This window comes from Dipteris shenzhenensis, chromosome 20 (genome assembly GCF_047967505.1).
Source record: "Dipteris shenzhenensis isolate YYH24624 ecotype China chromosome 20, Dip_SZ_1.0, whole genome shotgun sequence".
Lineage (NCBI taxonomy): Eukaryota > Viridiplantae > Streptophyta > Polypodiopsida > Gleicheniales > Dipteridaceae > Dipteris > Dipteris shenzhenensis.
This window is the reverse complement of record NC_141615.1, coordinates 7,797,432-7,823,019: the sequence shown is the minus strand read 5'-3', so window position 1 is coordinate 7,823,019 and position 25,588 is coordinate 7,797,432. Positions and strand designations below refer to the sequence as shown.

Here is a 25,588-nt window from a genome sequence, read left to right as displayed (position 1 = left end):
TTCAAATTTTAATATGTCATAATTCACTATGGACTGTGTAGTTGCTCCGTGGAAGAGGCATTCGGATGTGAGGCTAGTCGATGTAGCAATGGAGATGTGATCCGGCAGGTTGTGACATATGAGGGTGTCAACAACCCAAAAGGACTGATAGCAATGTGTGAGGTATGCTTCAATAGAAGTATTATCTCTGTCAAATGATGTAGGGTCATAGAAGACTGCATAGTCAATGTAGACAGAGTGATCTAGGGGTTGAAAATATGGGGCCAAAGGTGTAGGTGTGATACTCTTCTCTGTTGGTGATGAAGAGGCATGTACAAATGACAAGATATGTAAATATCAAATGTGAAATCTGATGTGACAAGTGCATAGAACACGAGTTGGTGAGCAATTTTACTTTTTGGATTACCTCCAGATTCCACTTGGATCAAAAGTTATGGCTCCCAGAAGGATACGCCAAACTTTGTCCAAGGAGGGGGCCCAAATTGATGATGTGGCCTATGGTGAGGTGGCAGGCTGAGGTCACATGCTGTTACATAGGTGTGCCTATGAAAAGTTAGGGGTGCCTAACTAGCACTACTGACTGGGCAATTTGACTGGGTAGTTTGGCTTGGATAGTTAGTGATGATGTGGAAATACAGGTCATCTACAGTGTGCTTGTGTGGAGGACTATGCCTATAGAGCACTGATGCTGAGGTGGCACAATGAGTTCATATGCTCTTACAAAAAGGTGCCTAGGAGTCACATGATGACATGGCACTATGCTGCCACGTGTTATTGATGAGCTTCCTGGCTGGGTACTATTGAGGTGGCTACTAACACATGGCCATTGATGATGTGACACGTGGCCATTGAGGTGGCCAGTGACATGTGGCCATTGATGATGTGTTAGACCTATTGACATCATGGTGCCACATGTCCTACTAACATGGCAGGGTCACTACAAGGTGATGATGTGTCAAAAGTACCCAATCTTCCACGTGGTAGATTCTAAGCCAACCTTAGCCATGGGTCAAGATAAGGTGGGCCAAAATCACCAAGATCTTGATGGAATCGTCGTATGATTCTGTCGATGGACCAATCATCATCGTCTTCTCCGTTGAGAAGATCTCGAGGAGTTGCCAGGTGGAGAGCTTATTAGAAGCCTATTGAGGTAGCTACAGGATGTTTTTTCTTACATGCACGATTGTTGGAGGCTTCTATGGAGCGTGATGAGGGAAGTTCAGTGCATGTCGATGAAGGAGCAGTGAGCAAGTGGTTGCACGTCATGTGCACTATTGTTGTGGAGCACTGGAGCCCATTGCTAAAGGTAAAGCTTGGAGTCATGGAGGAGATGGTTGCATGCATCAAGGAGTTGTTGGTGTTGCAGTGGTAAAGAGTTGATGCTGAAGGCATTGCTGTCCCATTTGGAGGAGACTAAGGCAAAGCATTGTGTGGAGCCTGTGATGGGCATTGGTGGCTGGCACATCATTGCAAGGTGAGCGCTCAAAGCATGGAGTCCAAAGCCAGTTGCTATGGCTAGCATTGCCAATTGAGGGAAGCTCGTATGAGCTTGTTGATGGCCGCCATTGGCAAGAGTTGGAGTCGAGCCTCGTTACAAGAGGAGTCTTCAAGGCTGGGAGCTGTTAGCACTATTGGCATCCCAGTCACCTATGAGCTATGCACATTTGTTTGATGTCCTCGGGCCACTTGCAAATGTGTGAGCTAGGAGGTTGTGGTTGCTAGCTTATTGCTAGGTAGCTAGGTAGCCAGAGTCATTGATGGTTGATGCAGTCCTATGTGGAGCTTAGTAGCTAATGCTGTGGGGAGCCTTCCACTCATTTGTTGGCTTTGTAGATTCACTTGTTTGTGCTGATGGTTGTAAGTCTAGTTGGTGCCTTGAAGGCTTAGCTAGAGTAGCAAGTCGAGGATGTTGTTAGAGAAGGTTGGGAGCATGTGCTTGCTTGCAGTTCTCTTGGAGGATCCTTGAAGCTTCTATCATTGGCCTTAGAGGCTTGCTTGAAGGAGACTAGCTGGTTGAGTTGTGGAGGCCATATGCTATAAGGTTGATGTTGGAGGCTGAGTGCCCTTGTTGCTATGTTGGAGTCACCTTATTGTAGACCTCACAAGCTTTTGCTTGCCTTAGCTAGGAGGCTGGGAGTCCCTATTCTTTCGAGTCTCATAAAGATATCTCAAGAACTCTCTTCCTCTTTCTCAGAATAGAGAATGGGCTCACAAAATCTCTCTCTCACCATGAAATCCCTCTCTCAAAATGAAGAGCAAAGAATTGATGGAATGAACGCTCACTAAAATGATCATATCTCAAGCTCAAGGAAGCAGATTCCTGGGCTTTTTGAACCAAAACAGAGATGGAGCAGAGCTCTACAAGAAGAGGTAGAGAGTGAATGGAGATGCCTCAAAGGAGAGGGCTTGTACCTTGACAAAGTAAGGGCTTAACACCTTGACCGAAGCAAGGAATTGACTCTCTTTGATAGTCTCTCACATGAAGGATGCCTCGTACAAGGAGGGCTTAACACTCATGAAGGGAGTCGGAGCACCATCAGCTCTGATACCATGATAGCAAAAGTGAGAGATGGAGAGAGAGAGGAGTGCACACAATATAGCTACCTGTACACTGAGTGTATTGACAATGAACATGAAGATATACATGTGAAACCCTTAGGGTTAGGGTTAGGATTTGCCCCTTTTCCCTATGTGGATATTGCAATTTACACTATCTTTAACTATTATTCCATAGTTTTTGGCTACATGTTTAAGTTTGGAATGTGTACTACAACTTGAAGACAAAGTTTGCCAAATTCCATTGAGCAATGCATAAGTTATGGGTCATGCAAGATACCTATATATAGAAATTTCCTTGAACCTCACAAAAAATGGCTACAACCAAGCAAACAATGACCCACGTACTTATAACTTTGGCAAATTTTGAGGCTTATTATGCCATTTAAGTAATATTGAGTGGAGGTGACCAGTTTAGGAAAAAAGCCCAAACGAAGCGAGACAGTCCAAAAAAATTTAATAGTGTGTTTATATATGTGTGTGTGTGTGTGTGTGTGTGTATGTATGATTACTTATGCAATTATTACACACACACACACACATGCATACATACCTATATATATATGTACACACACACACACACTATATACATACTTATATATATATGTATATATGTATATACACAAAGTAGAAAGTATTGGTAGAATTATTACTTTGTTTTTCATGAGAGTTTCTTGTTGGGCTCAATGACTATCTTTACATATATACTATTGATATAGTTTATTTAAGCAATTTCTATTCTTTCTTATTCATGCAAGTTTTATTCAGTTTAAAAACTTTAATTTAATGTTATATTTAATGTATTGTTTATAATATGCCACTTGGTAAGATTAATGGAGTTAGATTAGATTCTATATTAATGTATTATTTTGGGGTGTCTCAATTTATTTGGATAGCTACTTTAATAGGAAATAATGTGCACTAGCTATTAAATTCTATAATAGTGGTTGACTATATATCTCTTTGCCTAAGATTATCTAACCTAGGAAAACTCTTCACCTTTATTTTTCATATTTAGGGAATTAATATCTATGTACTTCCTATTAATTGCAAGGTCCCACCCACTTGTAACGTTTTTATGAATTACTAATGTTTTTATTGACATTGAACTATGTGCTATAGTAATTTGTCCTTTACATGAGTACTAATGGGATTCTAATATTGGGTTGGATTAACCTCCCAACAATAGGCTTTTACAAGGGCAATGGACCTTACTCTAAGACACTTATTATTTCTTACACATTTCACATTATTACTCTAGAATCTAGAGGGTAGTCTGGTTCTTTGGTAAAAGCAATAACAAGACGGGGTAAGCAGGCATTACCTATCTACCCAATTGAAGCTATGTTGTTATAACACTTAGCTTGTCTTGGATGGTGGTAGGTAAGTTGACCCCGACCTTGGTTTTGTGACTCTTGAGAGAATTCAACACTTAAATGTCATGATTACTCTTTGGTTATAATGGTCAATTATTTTCATTCACTTTTGATGGTTTGTCATAAATTATTGCATGTCTAATTACCACTGTAATGGAATCTATGATGTTGGATAATCGTCTTTCATTTTATTGGACTCTTTGTCCCATTTCATTCATCTTAATATCAATTATTAGTTACCTCTGAAATTGTTATTTGTATGTGGTACATGTTATTCAAATGATGAAATTAACTATATGGTTCAATTTTGATAGGAGTACTAAATTTAAACACACACACACACACATAGACACACACACACACACACTCACACTCACATTGCCCTTTTATTTGGTTACTATGGCAGAAGGTTAATATTTTAATCCTTGTAGTAATGGGGGGGCTTTTGGAATTTCATTATGGTAATTTATGTCTTGTTATTTGTTAAAACACCACTCACATATAAGCTAGTAGGTGGTTTATGGATATACGAAATATATCGCAGTTTTTTACATATTGTTACCAAAAGGGTAATTGTTTGCTTAGGTGTAGCCTTTTTTGGTGAGGTTCAGAGGCCCAATTCAGGGAAGTTTTTGTATATAGGTATCTTGCATGACCCATAAATCATGCATTGCTCAACGGAATTCGGAAAACTTTATCTTCAAATTGTAGTGCACATTCCAGCTTGAACATGAAACCAAAAAATTATGGAATAACGATTTGGAATGAGACCGTTAAAGCACTACAATTGCTATGTTACAAGTGAAACATGCATCCTAAAGAGTATAGGACATAGCAATTTATTCAAAAACATCAAAATTTTGTTCTATACATACATGCAACCATTCAAAGGTACACTATGTGAGCTTCTCCTCAACCCAAGGACACACCTAAATGAGAACATTAGGTATGGGTTAATGGGCCTCTAATGTTGTGCTAAAGTGATGCACACCCATTTACTGGCATGCTTTATAACTTTTTTGTGATTTGTTGAAAACCAAAATGGATTGAAAATTTGGAATCCAAACTAGTGGGACTACTGCATGGTTGTCTTAAAACATTGATAGTTGTTGATATTGGTATCTAGATTCACCCCTAAAATGGAAGAATATGAAAATGTGCAATTTGTGCATGTGGAAAGCTATTTTAATAAATCCAATAGTATTTATAATTTTGAATTGTCTCTTTTTCCACGCACTTGCTTGCTAGATGGCTCATAAGCATGCCACGGGTCATTGCATTTCATAATACAGAGCATCAAACCTGATAGCATGCCCTTTGGCCTACTTGTGCTTTGAAGAATTTTAGGCCATATTGCACTCGTTTGGGATATACAATTCTATTGATAAGTATCACTGTAGGGGGAAAACCCCACAACTGAAACTTTTGCTACCCAGTGGTTGAAATTGTGACTATCCTAAACTAGCCCGATGGTTAAAGAGTGGTTAAAATTGTGATTGTCCAAAACCAACACAGTGGTTGAAATTGTTTTGCTTTGGTAGTAGCTTGATGAGTTTAATTATTAGATTCATTATACATTTTTATTAAACCAATCAGGGGGTTGAAGTTGTTTTGTTTTCCCCTAGGTTGATTAGTTTAATTAGACTGTGATTTTGCATGTACTGTGTTTTGATTTGTTTTCCTCATGGTAGTGCAAAAAGGGGGCTTAGTGTATTGTTGTTTCTGCATGTAGGGCTAGCACATGAAGCTATATCTCAACTTCATGGATCAGAATCCTAACATTACAATCGGGCAGAGGAGCTTTGAGGATTGTAAGCCCTAGTACATCAAGAAACTCAAAGATAGGAATGTTTGTTGTTGCAAAACACACATAGGCTTTGACGTAGCCCAAAAAGCTATAAATAACTTGAGACCTGGTCATGCTGGAGCATTGCTCCATGGTGATCGATGCCCATGTCTCCCCGATGGATCCACAATCTATAGGCCACCTTAATCCTCATCATGTATTGCAAGGGAGACAAGGTTATAGCCTAAGGTCCCTGGGAGAGACAGTGGTTTGTTGTCAAAAGGGAGACCATGAGTGACACTACATTGAATTCATTCATGAAGCATGCAAGCATTGTAGTCTGAAGTTAAAGAAGAGACAATTTCAAGTTTGTCCAAATGTAATGATGCAAGACAACCCTATTGTTCTAAAATGGAGGAGATTTGAAAATGTCAATGTTGAAAGATCCGATAAAAAGAGATGGCTAATATCATATAAGAGCACTCAGTCGAGAGAGCTTATAGGTCACATGTTTCAATCCATCATAGCCACCTAGCGGGACAAGCAGTTCAGGATGTACCTTGCCAATTTCCCCCATGACACTATTGTCTCTGTCATAGATTTTGCAAAAAATTATTCATTTCAAGAATAAGATGAGATATAGAGTGCTCACTAGAACAACAAGAAGATACAAATTCTAGTGCATATCACGTACAACCATTTGCTTGATTCTTCTCTACGACTGATGTCAATCTACTTGCTAACTCACAGGAGTCTAGTCAACGCAACGCACATACCATTTCTACATTTCAGATGATAGGGAATATGACACCTTATTTGTACAACATGCTTTTTTGTTTCATTGGGAATGGATGAAAAAAGAACATCTCCATGCAAAAAATACAAAACAACATTGGGTGTGGTCAGATGGTGCTACCTCTCAATTTAAATAAGCCTGTGGTTCTACTTTGTCTCAAGGTTCAAATCCCTAACCGATCTAGACATGATGTGGAGTTTCTTTGGGTCTAGCCATGGCAAGGGTGAACATGATGGATGTGGTGCTATTAGTAAGAAAGCTCTATTTAAACACAATTAACATGCCCTCAAGAAAAGCTCAATGATGCCCGTGATGCTGTAACATGGCTTATAGTCAACCTCTCCACAAGCATGCATTCAACATACAACAAACAAGGCCTTAAGAATAGTGTAGTGTGTAGAGTGTTCCATGAAGTGAAAGTGGATGAAGTGCAAAGGAGAAGCTGGCATGATTATGAGAAAAATAAAGGAGTTTGTGGTTTGCATAGCATATGGGTCTTTTCAAACAACCACCTAATCAAAATAAGAGAACTTTTTTGTTTCTGCAGTGTGTGCATCATAAGGGATCATTTTTGAGAAACCATGCTCAACATCATGTGATCATATGTGCATAGCACTAACCCAAAAGAGTGTTATAAAGGAAAGGGTTAGATGCCCTAACTCGACAGAATGGGACAAAGATACAAGACTCCGACAGAATGCGACAAAGATACAAGTATGCATATCATTAGATCAAGCAGAATGTGCAAGATGTCATGCTAGGACAGCTCAAAACATCAAAAGAAGCATGGGATATGTTCGCAGCTCTTCACGATTCCAAGAACACTTCTGGGATTCTCACCCCTCTAGAGGCACACTATGCACTGCATGTGAAATCAAGCTACCACCTCACTAATGCTCTATTGGCACACCTTTCCACATGCACTATTCTCTCATGTGAACACAGTTGCCACATGATCATTTTGCACTCTTTTGGTGGCTCCACCTAGATCAAGTCGTATCTCTTGATACAAGAAGAATTTGAGGGCATTCTAAAAAGGAAAAATGCTCAATTTTTCATGCTCTATGTGCTCGTCACATCATATGCACACATTTTGGTGCAAATATCACACACTTTTGAGCCTCAACAAAAAATCCACTTCCTACATGCACATCAGCCTCTACATCGACGCATCTGACCCAGCACCTAAAACAAACAAATAAAAGGAATTATTTGTTGCTTTTTCATCACTTGATAGTTGGTCTAGATAAGAAATGTCAAAACACACTCTAGTGGCAAGTTTGGCACACTACGATAGAATTTTTAGGCATAAGACCTTCCTCTAGTCTCAGGGTTACCTCACCAAGAAGGCTATTAACTTATAGATGCAACTCTTCTTCTAGTTTTTGTCAAAGTATATTGGACTGAAGAATTGGAACAATTACATCTCGAGGTCATATGTGACAAAAGCCCTAGTAGCCTAGCCCTAGTAGCCTATGAAGACAAAGTGTAAATTGGTTGGTTCAAGATCTTCCAAAAGAACTTTGACTCTAAAATCAAGCGCGTTTTCTTGAAGAATGAAGCTCATTGCAAGCTCGGTCCACACCTATGTATGATAAGGCACAAGTTGATATCTAGAGCAATAACATGGTAGGAGGTACCTTTTTTGTAAAGACTAGCATCACAGAATCTAAATTGGCCAGTGGATTGGCAGTAGCTAGAGGCTGTAGGATTGGTTTTTGAAGGCATTGATATCTTTGAAGAGATGAATATTTTTGAGTTATTGCATAAACCACCTCCACCTCCTCCTCTTTCAATGAAGTTTTTTCAAAGGACACGCTCCACTACCCTTTGCCTTCATAGGAAGTAGCTTCCTCTAGTCCTCGAGTCTCGTCAACCCTCTCCTGTGAATGATCCACTTTTCTCTCTTGTAACCATCTCGAATCCTCCTCCTTTGACACCAACACACACAACCTTGTCACCCCCTTCCAAGCAACAGACCTCTCCTCTTGAAAAGAAAGCTTTTCCAATTCAACCTATTAAGGAGAAACCCATTATACAGACCCAAGGAAATGAAGGTGGGATTGTGTCTAGAATTGGTGGATATACCAATAATGTAATGCTTGAGAGTAAAACTCCTCCACTCAACTCCAAGGATCAAAACAAAGAGCTTTGGAGCAAGGATGCAAAGGAGGATTCCCCAAGTGGCAAAGTGGACCAGTCATAAAGACAGATCCACCACAGTGTGAAGACAAAGAGGTCACCAATGGATACTGAGTAGGAAGTGGCCAACGAGCAAATAGAGATCATTGATGAGACAAGAAATACTATTCTTGAGGGTTAGAGGAACGCTACAATAGAAATAAAGGAAGCCACTATTGAGCCAGAGAAGTTCATGGCAAAAATAAAGAAGATTGCAAGAAGGAGATACAAACAAACAAACTCAACAATAGAAGAAATGGAGATAGGCACTAGTGATTCAATTGTGCATTTGCAGTCAATTGATAGGGAAGTTGTGTAGGTCACCACAGATTACAAAGGTAAGGAAATTTTTACTAAGCCTTCGAGCGTGAGCTCCCAAGTTTCCTTAACACAAATACCCCTGACATAGGATCTTGTGCCACAAATTTCTATTACCTGGGTAGGGCTTGGGCAGGAAGTGGCACAAACAATGCAACACATTTCTAAACGTTGGGGCCCCCCCCAAGTTTTAATGTATGAGTGCCAGAAGAATAACAAGTACTCAAGGGAGATCAAAAGTTTCTTTTACAATACGAACTATTTTAGCTCCTTGAGGAATGTGGGAGGTGGACTAGCCGATTTGAAGTCAGTTCATGAATATCTTTGGGCCAAGCACAAGGCCTTATCATATTAGTACTAAGAGGCTCTCGAATTTCTTTGGAGACAATTGAGTCTCAAAGCCATCTAGTCGTAAGATAGAATGAATGGCTTTGATCCATGTATACAATAACATTGAAGAAACAATAGAGCCAACAAGAGAAGGTTGCCCTTTGTTAGCAAATGGCAACATGGAAGCAGATCTAGGAACCAAAACACAATCTTGACAAGCCTTCAGAACACCAAAGGATCCCACCAAAACAAAAGGACCCTGACAATGACATGGATGCTCATCGAGGTAGCCAAGATTAATAAAGTAGGTGGATTTGACCAGTGTAGCCACGACTATGTTGAACCATAGGCTCATGTTGGGGGGAGAGAGAGAGAGAGAGAGAGAGAGAGAGAGAGAGAGAGAGAGAGAGAGAGAGAGAGAGAGAGAATTGCCCAAGAGAGGGCCAACCATACACTAACTTATATTCCAAAGAAACTATAATAGAAACAAAATTCTCTTAGGCCTAGTGTTTGTCTGATGAACCTATCTCAATGGTTTTCCATTTACACCATTTGCAACAATAAAAGGGAAATTATGCTTCAAAGGGAGGGTTTCTACCTTGACAAAGCAAGGGGTGAGCAAGGGCTACAAATCTCTCTACAAAAAGGATAGAGCATCATATACTCTCATTTGTTACACATGGGGGGGGAAGTGGGGGGGGGGGGAGAGAGAGAGAGAGAGAGAGAGAGAGAGAGAGAGACCTATTGTCGTACTATGAGATATGAAGATGTAGTTAACTCCTGATTTCTTGCAAGATATGTTTCAAGTTTATGGCAAAGAATTAGGACTACTCCTCATCAAGCTAAATATTATGCTCATTCAATACTCTACCCCAGCCCTACTTGGAGCACTTACCATGAATTAACCAACCACTGAAGTGTCCTTCAATGAGTCCTATGTGTGCATAGCTGAGCATGTTTGATTGTTTAGATGGGATAACCCATCTCTTGAGGACTTTGTCTACACCATGGCCATCCATTCTTTGATTGAATAAATTTAATAGATTTCGAATCGTGACATCACATTTTGAACTCAAACTTCAAAATTTTTTTATTTTCCACATTGATTCTTTATAGATTGATAAACAAATAGGCTATAACCAGTAGTAGCATTGTTATAAACAAACTCAATTTGTAAGAGATACCTTTCCCAATTAGATTGCATCTTAGAGGCATATGCTCTCAACATATCCTCCATGATTTGGTTAGCCCTCTCCATCTAACCATCTAACTCAAAATGATCGCAAGATGGCATGCATTCATCCATCATGGCAACCCAGGAGAGAGAGAGAGAGAGAGAGAGAGAGAGAGAGAGAGAGAGAGAGAGAGAGAGAGAGAGAGAGAGGAGCTGAAGGGTGGGATTCAAATGCTTGTCCACAGCTTTTATTTAACTTTATCATAAGATTGAAAGACGATGATATTTGGGATATTGCATCTATTAAATATTTGCAAGACCAAATGCAAGCCCAATTATTTGAAAACCTTTGGGAGATAAGCAACAGATAAGGGATGTTCAAAATTTTCTAAAAATGTGACAAAAGTGCTCTAAAGATGATCAAAAAGCATTTCGACATTAAAAAAATCATTCTAGCAACTGTTAAAATGACTTTCTCATCACTTTTTAGCACCTCTAGAGCACTTTTTGGGCATTTTTCTAGAAAGCAATTTTTAAAGCTCTCTTCACTTATGGTATCTATGCAAATGAAGTACTTTTGAGCAACTATTGAAGGGACTTTTTCATCACTTTTTAGCACCTCTAGAGCACTTTTTGAGCATTGTTTTCGAGAATAATCTTTTAAGCACTATTCACTATGAGACTGTTCCAACAATTGCAAAGATAATCAGTATCAGAACATTGATTGCCCTAGCTTCATAGTTTGATTGGTCTATCAATCAAACTAATATTAAGATTGATTTTCTCAATAAATATCTAGGGAAGAAATATGACATAACATGAAGGTTATGTCGTCAAAGGCACGGAAAAGAAATTTTGCAAACTACAAAAGTCTCTTTATGCCTTGAAAAAAGCACCACATGCTTAGAATGCAAGAATTCAGAATTATTTTGTTGCAATGGGATTTCAAGCTTCAGACTCAAATTCATCACTTTACATAAAAAGACAAGCGACATTGTTCTTGTCATACTTTATTTTGTGATTCGATCATCACCAGTTCTAATGGATATCTTATTTCACAAGTCAAAGGTCAGCTCCCATCAGAGTTTGAGAGGAAGGACATGAGAGAACACCATTATTTTCTTAGCATAGAAGTATGAAGAGATAACAATGGCATCATGCTCACACAAGGCAAATACACCTAGAAAGTTCATCAATAATTTTAGCTGCATGACTACAAGCTAACCTAAACACCATGTTTACTATCTGACACAAATATAAGTTGCCAATATCTTCACAAAGCCACTTTCCATTGACAAGTTTCCATACTTTAGACAACATCTTGGAATATATCAAATACAACTCAAGAGGAGGAAATAATTACAAAGTTGTACTTTAGGTACAAGCTTCTGCTACAAGGTGATTGTGCTTATGCACATACTCTAATTTATTAGAGGTTCTTTTCTTTCACCTTCATTGTCATAATACAACTTTGGTATTTTTTAGAAATCCAAAAATAATACCCTCAACTTATCTAGTACAATTTAATAGGATGTGTTAAGAATGGTGTAAAGGATCCAAGGAAACATAGCAAAACTTCGACCCTAACCCTATGAAGTAAAGTTATATATCACACCATTTGTTTGTATTTTTCAATAGAGTAGTACATTGTAGGTTTCTATGTTATACTCTCTCACTCACTATCTCCATCTTTCCTCTCCATTTTAGCATAGGAGAATATAGACATTGATCTCTCTCTATCCCTCTTCAAAACACCCAAGGATCCCACCAAGACAAAAGGATCCTGAGGATGACATGGATGCTCATGGTTGAGATGGCCAAGCATAAGTAATGGAGTAGGTGGATCTGCCCACTGCTGTAGCCACGACTGTAGCCCATGGCTCATGTTGGGGAGAGAGAGAGAGAGAGAGAGAGAGAGAGAGAGAGAGAGAGTATAATGCAAACATAAATCCCTTAGGGTTAGGGTTTGTCTGATGAGCCTATCTCAATGGTTTGCCATTTACACCATTTGCAACACGAAAGGGGAAATTATGCTTCGAAGGGAGGGTTTCTACTTTAACAAAGCAAGAGGTGAGCAAGGGCTACAAATCTCTCTACAAACAACAGATCATCATATGAGTTATATTCCAAAGAAAGTATAATGCAAACATAAATCCCTTAGCGTTAGGGTTTGTCTAATGAACCTATCTCAATGGTTTGCCAGTTACATCATCTGCAACAAGAAAAGGGAAATTATGCTTCGAAGGGAGGGTTTCTACTTTAACAAAGTAAGAGGTGAGCAAGGGCTACAAATCTCTCTACAAAGGATAGAGCATCATAAACTCTCATTTGTACAGATGGGGGGGGAAGGTGGAGGGAGAGAGAGAGAGAGATGGGGGGGGGGGGGGAGAGAGAGAGGGAGGGAGGGAGGGAGGGAGGAGAGATGGGGGGGGGGGAGAGAGAGAGGGAGGGAGGGAGGGAGGGAGGCAAGGAGGGAGAGAGGGAGGGAGGGAGGAGGGAGGGAGAGAGAGAGAGAGAGAGAGAGAGAGAGAGAGAGAGAGAGAGAGAGAGAGAGAGAGAGCTATTGTCGTACTATGAGATATGAAGATGTAGTTAACTCGTGATTTCTTGCAAGATATATTGAAAGTGTGCATCCCTTTTCTGTTGCTTCTCTCTCAAAGGTTTTCAAATATCCCAAATATCATCGTCTTTCAATATTATGATAAAGTTAAATAAAAAATGTGGACAAGCATTTGAATCCCACCCTTCAGCTCCTCTCTCTCTCTCTCTCTCTTGGGTTGCCATGATGAATGAATGCATGTCATCTTGAGATCATTTTGAGTTAGATGGTTAGATGGAGAGGGCTAACCAAATCATGGAGGGTATGTTGAGAGAAAATGCCTCTAAGAGGCAATCAAAAAGGTGACAAAAGTGCTCAAAAGATGATCAAAAAGCGTTTTGACATTGAAAAAACCATGTTCTAGCAATTGTTAAAAGGACTTTCTCATCACTTTTTAGCACCTCTAGAGCACTTTTTGAGCATTGTTCTCGAAAGAAATCTTTTAAGCACTCTTCAATCTAATATGGTATCTATGCAGAGTCATACTCTATGCAAAAGAAGTACTTTTTAGGAATTTCTTACCACTTTTTAGCACCTCTAGAGCACTTTTTGAGCACTCTTTTTGAGAGCAATCTTTTAGGCACTATTCACTCTCTATGCAAAGTCATACTCTATGCAAAAGGTGTACTAAAATAGAGTATGACTCCATTGTACTCAAATCATTCATATGCATACTATACTTAATCACTTCTTAGAATGTTAGAATAAAGTTTGTTTTAGCAATTTTACTATTTAGACTATGATTCTTTCAAAATGAGCTCTGTTTTAGAATGATTGTGTCAGAACAAACTATATTTCAGTAAAATAGAGTATGATGGTTATCTATGCAGAGTCACACCATATGAAGTGAACGAGTTTGGCTCCATTACACTCAAATAAATAGACAATATATCTCACGACTTCCTTTTTCAACCAAACACGCATAGCAATCTCTCTATGGATATGTAAAGGCTTGTCTACAAATGTGTTCTACACATGTGCAAGTCACAAACACGCGCGCGCTCATGCGTGTGCACACACACACACACAAGGCCTCAAAAATTCAAGCACCAACACTACAATTGTTGGTGCCACCTAGGTGCCTTGTTTTCCAAAATCAGGTGTCCAGCTTTACTATCAACCCTTATGGTAGAGTGAAGACACACATTGTCGAAAGCCAGGGGGATTCCAACTGATCGACAAGAAGAGATGGAAGAAAAAGAGACATCCACATAGCTAAGAGGCTCCCTTGGTGTTGAAGCACCCCCATCAACCTCCCTGGTTGATAAAGGAATGGAATGCAAGATGAAATGCATGGGCCTTGGGTCTCTTGTGCCAAGCGTATTTAGTTCATATGCAACATGAGCTAAATTGTAACTACTTTCTAAAACTTTTAAAGATACTTGCTTGAAGCCTATGCATCTACTTGCTTGGCTGGTTCATAGCACCATTTTAGAGGGAGGCTAGCTATGATATGTGAATTTTGTCCTTTAAAAATTGGAATTGCAATAGTAAAATGAGCACGAACACTTCACCAAATGAATATCTTGGCAATTTTCTCGATAAAATAAGGGAAAGAAGTTTGCATCTTGTTCCATTGGTGATGCTTTTTGTGACATAATTAGTTGTAGTTTGTCTTTGATGACATCTATCCTATTTGTGTTGAGAATGTAAAAGGCTTGCTCTAGCATTGAGTTACTCTTTGTTTTGATTTTTTCCTATGGTGTTTGTTCCAAGTCTCTATTTTGAGTTGATGTAGCTTTGTTGAGCCATGAGTTAGCTACTATACAGCATCATTGCTTATGCTTGTTCGAAAGGCGTTGTGGTCAATCATTGCTTGTGCATGTTGTAAGGCGTTGTAGTCAATTATGTATGTTGGTTGAGTGTTGTCTTTAGAAGTCTTGGTTGAGAGTCTCATGGCTACCAATTGAGAATACAAAATAGAAAAAAGGGGGAGGGAGAGAAAGAGTTGTAGTGAAACATTAAACCCATGCTGCCAACTTCATCATGTAAGACAAAAAATAGTATGTGGAATATACTCCTCGATGCACTCTAGCTTATGCAATGTGCCATGTAATTTTTGGAATGAAAGGTTGCATTTGCCAAACTATGCACTTTGATACAAAGATGAGAACTATTTTTAAAGCACCCAAATGTCCCAGCACTGCACCATTCTCACAACCTATTGGTTGTGGATGGATATGCAAAGTAAAGATCAACTCAAATTGGGCAATTGACAAATGCAAAGCTAGAAAGATATGCTCTAGAATATGGAACAAATTATGAAGAGATCGTTCTAACAATTGTAAAGATAGTCAGTATCACAAAGTTCTTCAACAATTTTAGCTGCATGACTACAAGCTAACCTAAAATTCATGGAGTGCAACATCAAACTGGCACGGCACAGGTATAGATAGCTTATTGCAACCTTGATTTATCTTACAATTATAAGGCCGAACATCTCTTATTCAATTGGCATAGTCAATCATGTCATGCAAAATCCCAAAAAGACCCATCTTCTAGCAACTAAAATAGTCCTCAAGTACTTGAAAGGCACGTGAGATTATGGACTAAAGTATTATAAAATAACAAAATCTCAATTTTCATGGTTACATTAATGCTAATTGGGCAAGCAGTATAATATTATAGAAGACATACAAGTGGATACAATTTCAGCCTCTATTCAACAACTTTATCTTGAAAAAGTAAAACAACTCACAATTTCTTTATCATCAACAGAAGCAGAATACAAAGGATCCACCAATGCCACAAGTGAAGTAATTTCGTTCAAAAGACCTATTTCAAAAATTGAACTTATTCCGAAGAGCCAACCGTGCTTTATTATGATAATATGAGCAACATTCAACTAGCAAAGAATCCAATCTTTCTTGCGAAAACAAAGCATAATAAAGTGCTTTAGACTTCATCCAAGAAAAGGTTCTCAATGAAGAAATCAACCCTATTTACTGTCCGACACAAAAATAAGTTGCCAATATCTTCACAAAGCTACTTTCCATCAACATTTTCATACTTTAGACAATTGCACATACTCTAAGGTCACTGTGCTCATGCACATACTCTAATTTCTTAGAGGTTCTTTTCTTTCACCTTTATTGTCATAATGCAACTTTTGTATTTTTCAGAAATCCAAAAATATTACCCTCAACTTATATAGTACAATTTAAGAGGATGTGTTAAGAATGGCGTAGAGGACCCTAACAGTAAGGAGTAAACTTATATATAACACCATTTGTCTGTATTTTTCTTTAGTCATACATTGTAGGTTTCTATGTAGTACTCTCTCACTCACTCTCTCCCTCTCTCTCCATTTTAACAGAGGAGAATATAGACATTGATCTCTCTCCATCCCTCTTACACACACACACATACACATATTCTTCCTCTCATAAAAATACAATCCTATCCTGCTATCAATGTTGGCCCACCAATTGCAATGCAATACTTCAAGGGCATGCATGCCCTCTGCTGAAAAGGCTATCAATCTTCACTCAACAAAAACTTCTTATACAGCAAGATCACTACTTTAGGTCATTTGCACATTTAAATATTACTAAGACTGTCTTAGACATACCAAGGCAGAAAAACTACCTTCAAGAATTTCTACTTTAGGCTGTTTGCACATTTCAATGTCAGTAAGTCCGTGTTAGACATATTAAGGCAGAAGAAACTACCTTCAAAACTTTCTAGAACATGACCACTTCAGGCAGTTTGCATAATTCAATGTCAATAAGACTGTGTTGGGACATTTCACATTTCAAGGCAGAAGAAGCTACCCTCAAGCCTTCCTAGAACCTATGTATCCAATATCAAAGCTTTAAATAAAGATTGCTTCAAGAATAATGCATTTGTAAATATACCTGCTAGTATGTCTTTGTCAGTCACATGAACTGCCTAACATCTACATCAAATGAAGAGGCAAGGAGAAAGAAGATGCATCATACGCACATAAGCAGCTTACTAGCCTCAAACATGCAAACACTGACTTTCACTGATGCAATTGTAAAAACATGCTGGAAATGCTTATTATGCTATGGATGAATAACAATGCTGAGTTTTAATGGTGGCCTTGACTTTTTTTGCTCCACTCTCAGATGACCCATAACCTTCCAGTTAATTCTCCCAAGTTGGCTAGCTGACTCCACAAAATTTCCTGAGTCTGACCCATGAGCAATCCCCTTACTTTCAGGCCCTGGTTCCAGTGAGTTTCAGTGGTTCAAATTGCTAGAGAAACTGCTTCATGCCCAGATTTGACATGTATTTCAGTGGGGTACCAAGTGGACCACAAGCCTTCCTACAGAGTTGGGTTTATATTTTTAAAACCAATCTCTCTGGAAACCTTATGAATTTCTGAACTTGCAACAATGCTGTAGAAAATCAGAACAAAATGTCTGGTATATCAAAGAATGGCTTTTTTCCAATGTCCATGATCACTGGAAGTGAATGACTTGCACATGGATGTTGAAATTGCTGAGTTAAGACTGAGACAAACGTTGTATAGAGTAAAGCCCTTGTCCGGGAGACTCCATTGATTATTGTACAGGGGGAGCAGAAAGAGTGGCATCCTGAGTGAAGACACCCAATTTGGTGGCCATGCAGTTCATTAAGCTCCTTATTTTAGGAGGCTGCAGCCTCCTACAAAATTCGATCAGACAATGCAGGCATACGACGGAAGAAGCTCAATGCTACAGGAGGGTGTCTCTTTCGAAATCGAGGGTGGCGAAGGAAGTAAAGACCGAAAAATACGGCAGCAACACGGAAGGGCAACACATAGAGGGAGGAAGCCACAAAAAGGCAGAAGAAGATGAAGATAGCTGTGGCACGAGGGTCACGCCAGCTGAGGAGGGCCTGAATGCGTTCACCTTGGGATGCAATGTCACCAAGGACTGTCTGTATTCTGCTAGCTAGGGCACGAAGGCGCTCATAGCGTAGCTTGACAATTTCAGGAGGCTTGGAGGTAGGGACAGTGTCAAACTCCTCATCAAGTTCATCAGCCGTTACAGCATCTGCATGTGAGATGCGAGCATCCATGTGAGGAGGAGCACGAGGACGGAAGCGGTAGTGCCATGCACCTATCAGAAACATGTAAAGGAAGACTGTGGGTAAGATTAGCTCTGGGAACCAAACTAGGATGAGGAAAAGCACATGCACCAGAACTGTTGTAACTGGATTCCGCCACTTGCAGATATCATCAAGCCACCGGAACACTGCAACAATCCCTGATAGGACAGACATTATCCTGTACCAGTTGGCCTTGCTGCGCCGCATGCTCCAGAGGCTAGAGTCAGTGTCCAACATGAAATGCACAATCTCCTGTCTGAGGGGTGGCTCCGAGCGTGATAGCCGCATTGCCACTATCTTCATTGCAGTCTGCCTCAAATAATCCTGCTGTGTGATGCCAAGAGGATAGAGATAGTGCATCTTGGGAAGAAGGGGCTGGGAATATGTATGAATTACGGTGAAGGAGGACACGGTAGAGAACCTGACAGCAAGCTCGAGCTCACCCATCTTTTTAGCACCAGATGGGTGCAGGACAAGTAGGGGATAGGAGTGGGTGTAAATGCGGAGGGCTTCCAGTGTGGAGAGGCGGATCCTTACCTTTCCAATGCGGACATCCTTGCTGCCAGCCTTTTCTGACTGCTCAAGGTGGGAATTATCAAAGACTCCCACAGTGAGCACAGTACAAGGATCATAGACCTCCCAGGTATACTGCTCATTCCAGCGAGGGTGAAAGCTATCTATGACAGTGCGAGACCGCACCCACTTCTGCCCATACTTGGCAACGCAGTATGCATCAGTGGAACCTCTGCCATTCCTGGTCTTCATGGGCAGCAGGCTCTGCCCACCAAGAATCCCCAGCTCCAGCACCCCCAGGGGTTTCTTCCACAGCTGTTTAGCAGTGGGTCTGTGGTCTGAGCTCAGATGGGCTGCCTCATCCATGACATGGTATCCTCCATCAAAGCAAAGTCGAAGATGGATCCTGCCTCGGAATTTCTTCCCATTCTCTTTTCCATTCTTCTCCAGGTCGAACCACCTGGTCGAGACCTGCCTGTGATCCATCCTCCTCTCCACACTGTTAAGGCTGACCTTGGCCTGCCCAAGCACCTCATCCTTGTTGGGGCTCACCACATCCTCCACCGTTAGCACCAACTGCTCCTCAAAGGGCTCGGCAGCCACAAACAGCAAATCCTCATTCCAGAAGGGGCTGGTGCTCCGAATCTTAGCCACTTTCGTCTTAATGCACTGGAATCCAAGCATGGCTCTCACACTCAATTCTGGGTAACGAGATTTCTCACTAGCCTGGATATCCTGGGCCTCAATCACATTCACTCTGAGATACCATAGCTTCGGAGACAGGTATACCTTGGAGCGATTCTGAGGATAACCACCAGTATCCGATTGCCAGGCCTCAGGAAAGGCCTCATCAGCCTGGGTGCCCATCCACACAGACAGCATGATGTCCCCCTGCACCTTGCCATGACCCCTGATCTCCTCCAACCGATACCATTGTGGAGCTAGAGGGCTGTCAGGTGGCACCCTAGTGGGAACTTCTTGCAGCTCAAAAGACACAGCACCCAAGAAATCGTCCTTTGCAGTGTCCTCGTCCCACACAGTGATAACAAGGACTGATCCCTGCAGCCTTTCCTTGCCCAATGCAAACACCAAGTTCCATTCAGGATTCAAGCTTTTGGGCACTGTATTAGTCCGGATACTGAAGCTCCCAATGGTCAACCTGACGTGAGGATCAGAGCTTCCTGTTATGTCTTTCGCTGCCAAGTTCCTGGCCTTCACCACCCTCACGTATAGGTATTGCATTTTCTCCACCAAATCGTAAGTGCAGAGCTTCTCACCACCCAAGAAAGGGTGAGTGTCTTTAAGTGAATACTCTGCAGGGTCTGCTCCAGCAAAGGGCATGAAGGGCCTCTCATGCACTGGGGTCGTATCCGGTTTCTTCTCAGGTGGCTTTTCCTCATCTTTCTTCTCTTCCTTCTTCTCTTCCTTCTTCTCTTCCTTCTTTTCATCCTTCTTCTTCTCCTCCTCTTTCTTCTCCTCCCCTTTCTTCTCCTCTTTCTTCTCCCCTTCTTTCTTTTCTTCCTTTTTGTCCTCCTTCTCCTCTTCCTTCTTGTCTTCTTCCTTCTTCTCCTTCTTCTCCTTCTTTTCCTCCTCTTTCTTTTCTTCTTTTTTCTCTTCCTTCTTCTCCTTTTCTGGTTCTTTTTTCTCCACTGCAGCAGCAACCTCCACAGGTTTCTTTTCTTTGGGAGCAGGAGCAGGAGCAGCTGGGGGAGCTTCAGCAGCAGGTTTCTCCTCTGTTGGAGCTGGAGCAGGAGCTGCAGGCGGATCAGCAGGCTTTTCTGGAGCCGGAGCCGGAGCGGGAGCTGGAGCTGGAGCTGGAGCTGGAGCTGGAGCCGGAGCCGGAGCCGGAGCCGGAGCCGGAGCTGCTGGAGCATCGGCCGGCTTCTCTTCAGCTTTCTTCTCAGGCTCCGGAGGCTTTGGCTCCTCGTCGTAGTAGTACACCTTCAATCCTAGCTCCCCTTTGATGTGCGAGAAAAGACCTCTCTTCTCCAGAGAGTAGAACACCAGCTCCTCCTGGCCTTTCTTTGCGATAAGGCCACCACCGATCGTCACTCGCCCAAGAAACTTGCTGCGCTTCAAGTGCTTATCGTTGTAGACGTTCACCTCCACGCATTCGTCCTCCATCTCGCTGGGATTTGTCACCACGAACTCGAACGTCTCGTTCCAAACAGGATTGAGCTGCTTGAATTTGGTCTGCGTCCGCATCCGTCTTCCATCGAATTCGACTAGCGCATACGGGCTGGAGGATCCCTGTCCGTCCTTGGGCATCAGGTTGCGCCCCTCGCAGACATCTACTACGAGTTTTCGAATTGCCATTGTTGTTCATCAAGATCAGGAGCACAACATCGGATCCTCTCTCTCTCTCTCTCTCTCTCTCTCTCTCTCTCGACCTCCCCCTACTCCAATCCCATCTCGCCCTGCACTCAGTGGGCTCTCTTCCCTGTTGCGAGGACCCCTGCCGATCTACGTCCCCTGCAGTACTCCCCACTCAGAAGAGACGTGTTGCTATTCTGATCGAGCCCACAGATCAAAGAGGCTACGGCGAGTCGTCTAGCTTTCCTGTATCGAGAAGTAGTGCATGCACCGCAAGAGCGAGCTTGACGGCGATACACTTTGCATATACGACCAGCGTTTGGACTCCTGCGATCATCAAACTTTTGTATGCTGTGTAACTGTTGCTGTCTATATCCTATGATTGCATCAAGCTGCAAAATTCTGCGGACATTGAGGATTCTCGCCCCTCACCCGATCACCGCGCGTGTCTCTGTCTCTTGCTCTCTCTCTCTCGCTCTCCCTCTGTTTCTCCCTATCTCTCTCTCACGTATGCAAATTGGCGACAAGGAAGGCAACCTATGCACAGGGACGAGAAGGAGATGCAACCAACTTAAAGATTCAAAGAGGCCATATGCGATAGGTAGAAAGTGACTGATCTACCCCACCCTGCTACGTTCAAAACCAGAGGTCGCGTTTGTAGGGATGAAACTACTGTCGGCTTTCCCCTGCTCGCCGTACTTGTCCACTCAGTAACCATCCGCCGACAACAGCTCGGAGCTCTCTTTTGATCAGTGATCACTCCAGCAATTCGTATCCCTTGCCAAATTGCTGAATTCCCGAATCGCTATAGCTATTTGCTCATACCATCCCGTCCTCCTCACTTCCAGCACAAACCCGTCAGCCTAGGCTCTCCCAGATTCCAAGTCCCGTCGACTCTGTAAAAAGGAGGCCTGGAGGAGGGTGCCATCTGATATGATGGGAGCAAGGGAGCCGCTGCACTACACAGGGCCGGAGTGCAGTCCGGACGAGGGAAGCGGCGCTGCAGCTGGTCGTATATGAAAGGCAGCAGAAGAGAATCATCAGTGCCAGCACAAGCACGAGCGGGGTGACGAAGAGAGGGGGGGGAAACGTATGGACCGTCGAGGATTGCACAGCTGCTGAGGCGATTGGAGACTTGGGACAGCCCCACCCCATTCGCAACTCTGTGTCGGGGCGCTGTCGGGAAGGAGACTGTATACTCGTGAGGGGTTCACAATCGGGATTCGGCATGCGATAAGAGGCGAGGTCGAACAATTTGGGGTCCCGACTCCCGAGGTGATGGCAGACTCCGCCATAGCCAATTCTCGGGCCCCGAAGCAGGTGAAAGGCTACGCTAGAGCTCAACCTAGCTAGCGAATCATACACCATAGCCAAAGCTCTGATCATACACCATAGCCAAGCTCGGAAGCTAGTCCTGCTGCCATTGCCGGAAGTCAAGCTCAATAGCTTATTGCCGCTGGCATAGCGAGTTCATTCAGAGAACATAGCTTATTGCCAGAACTCTGAGTGCAGAACCATGGAGGCAAGCTCAATGAGCTCGCTCGCTAGCTTACGGAGAACTATCTTCTACTCTGCAATTACCTCAGTCGACTGCCATAGCCAGTGATCGTTGAGAACTTATATCGTAGATCAAATGAAAGCAACAAGAACGCTGGAAAAGATCGAAGCAAGCTCATGGAGCCATAGCCAAGACTATGCCCATGGAGAGCTTAGAAGCTACCTTCGTCTTCTTCCCGCCATAGCCAGAACTCAGCTGAGCTCAAACAGTGTATTCAACAATTAAGCTCCCTCTTAATTATTATTAGTGTAACTCTCCCCCCTTAATCGCCATTACCCTATAACCCCTCCTTCCCCTGCCAACGTGGCGACCACGCCTGTATTATCTCCTGCCACGGTGGCCTTTGTACGGAATTCATCCTTTTCAACCAATCTTTTGAACCTTAGGGCAGCCCTTGGGCCTTCTTTTGAGCAACCCCCCACATGTTTGCTTGTCACCTTCCCACTTTTTCCCTTGCTAGATCGCTCTCTGATAGCCACCTTGCCCTACCCCTGCTCCCTCAAATCTCTTTCAGATCAAGTTTCCCTCTATGGTCATTGGCTTGGCCTCATGGAGCAACCCTTAACCGCAATTAATTCGCCTCCATGAGCAACCCTCACCCCTCTCTTCGAAGAACTTTGTTTCTAGCATAAGTTATTCCCACCGTCATCATCTCACTTTGAACTTTCCCTCCACAAATTGCTTATGTTTTTTTGCGAGTAAAAAAGTGCATAATTTGTATTATAAGAATTTGAATTGCTTATGTTGTCCCCTTAACCTTTTCAAACTATCTCTCTCTCTCAAAACGAGGCCCATCATATCCTCATGTAGCACAACCAACCACGAGATTTAAAGCCTAGTTGGGTAGCCCCTCTACCTAGATGTTTGATATATATACTTCCTATACATTTATAACTCATATCCTTGATACCTAGGACAGGGTTAAATTTGTTTAGTAGCCCTTCCTTTCTACTTTCTGTATGAGTACAACCCTTACCCATGTGGAGTGTTGATGTAGTTATGCAAGTTCTTAAAGATCTTGGTACTCCCATGCCCTTTGGCCATTTTTTTACATGATCCCCCACATGCCTTCCTGATTTCCTAAATCTATACACCACCTCCCTCAGGCTCATGTTACACCCAACCACGTTTGCTATAGTGCATCACAAACATGCACATCTAGAAGTTTACACCTCTTCATCACACCTCTTTGTCAACCCCCTTTCCACAAACTTATGTCACAAGCAAGCACCCAAATCTAAAAGCAATATTTTCTAATTGGTATGAGCTTCGTTACCTCAAATATCCACATTTCCCTTTAAATAGCATTAATGTAAATAGTTTCAAAATTCAATTCCTGTATTCAAGTTACATGTGCATACCATTTTTCAGAAGAGTCCCACAAGTATCTAGGATTTCCATATTATGGGAGCCTTCTCACTTTTACTTAATCATTATTCTCCATTCACTTTATTCCACCTAATCAATTAATATGTAGAGATTATGTTTTCTTTCTTCTAATAAATAACTTCCAGTTCTACTTAGGCAACTTCTTCTCACGGTGTGACAAGTGGTTTTTTAATTAACGTATCAAACATATGGTCATCTATTGTTTTATGCCAAGGTGCCCTTTATTCTTTTTTGTCAATGAAAATGTAATTTTCTCTCACTTGTGTATGTAAAAGCTTGGCATTAGAAACTTCACCAATCAATCATTTTGAGTGTATATAGTTGAGGTATTCAAGTTCAAAAACAATGGGCCTCCCTTAAACTCCTTGCATATCTCCACTACCAAAAGTCATTGTTATTATTTATTTTGAAAATATTGTTAGTTGAATACCTAAGGTCTACTTATTAGACATGTAGATGTAATCCCTACTTTTCAATTCCTGTGTTAGATTAATCCCATTTATCGATACATTAATCCCTACTTTCCAATCCCTATGTTACAATGTTCCATTCAACACTCCTTGAATTTCTTATTTGTCTAAAGAATTAAGAGTTAAGAAGTTGTATAAGCATTATAATCCTCTTTGTCTTAGCCTTAGTCTCTTTAGAAGGGATATGGAAAGTCATGAGTCACATGAATATGGAATGTCATGAGCTATGGGGATATGAGGAATCATTAGTCATAGAGATGAAAGTCTTTTACTTTGAAAATATTTCAAGAAACTTAGTAGTACAATTTTGGAAGTCATATTTTAAGAAAATAGAACATTTGTATTTCACGAAGCTAGAAAAATCAAATTTTGGTAGACAGATTTCAAAAAATCACAATCTAGCAATCCTTTCTTTCTTAAGGTAGCTCTTACTTTGTGTGGCTTTATGGTCCTCTATGTTGTGCTTCATTTCTTGGTGGTATCTAGCCTATGATGTAGATATTAAAGCTAAGAAAACTGAACATTCATATTTCATGAAGCTAGGAAAACCAAATCCAAGTAGATGGATTTCAAAATATCACAATCTAGGAATCACTGTTTTCTTAAGGTAGCTCTTTACATTGAGTGTTTTTATGGTCCTTTATATTATGCTTCATTGACATATTTTCTTGGCCGTGCACCATTTTTGGTACATGTTCCTAATGATGACGGATTTACATCAACATATCTAGATGGTAATAGCCTATTTTTAGTTTATGATAGCAATACTAAAGCTTTATGTAGATTCTCATATGGTGATTTTACATGGATCACTCCATGTGCTTGGATTGTAGATTTGATTCTTGATGCAGCTTTTTGCATGTTCGTATTGTATGATATTGCATCGTATCACAAGTACATGGTATTGCACAACATTAGCATGATCCTATTATGTTTTGGCAAGGGAAGTTAGTGAGTTAAGGTACATTATTAAATTTGGGGGACTTATAGGCCATTTATGGATAGGATAGGGCTAATAAAATATGTATCTAATATAACTGCTATATGAACTTGTAAAGAGGGTACTTTTAAATTTAAAATTGAGGAATAGGGGTAAACGATCATGCAAAAAAAATGTAAACATTTAAATATAGGGGCATTTTAAATGTGTACTTGCTTGCACGTGTTTTAT

The 25,588-nt window shown here is 41.2% G+C and overlaps 1 protein-coding gene and 1 pseudogene across 1 annotated transcript; both read right to left on the bottom strand.

The window, feature by feature from the left end:
• Positions 1 to 14,150: 14,150 nt before the first annotated feature.
• On the bottom strand, positions 14,151 to 17,281 carry LOC147889216 (tubby-like F-box protein 11; annotated as a pseudogene).
• LOC147889215 (FT-interacting protein 7-like) lies at positions 16,952 to 21,523 on the bottom strand. The gene has a single exon (XM_087391190.1). The coding sequence runs from the start codon at positions 21,001 to 21,003 to the stop codon at positions 17,749 to 17,751; it is 3,255 nt and encodes a 1,084-aa protein (XP_087247316.1). The 5' UTR covers positions 21,004 to 21,523; the 3' UTR covers positions 16,952 to 17,748.
• Positions 21,524 to 25,588: the final 4,065 nt, after the last annotated feature.

Excerpts from the sequence above, each read along its gene's own strand:
- LOC147889215 (XM_087391190.1), bottom strand. The coding sequence starts at position 21,003 with ATGGCAATTCGAAAACTCGTAGTAGATGTCTGCGAGGGGCGCAACCTG.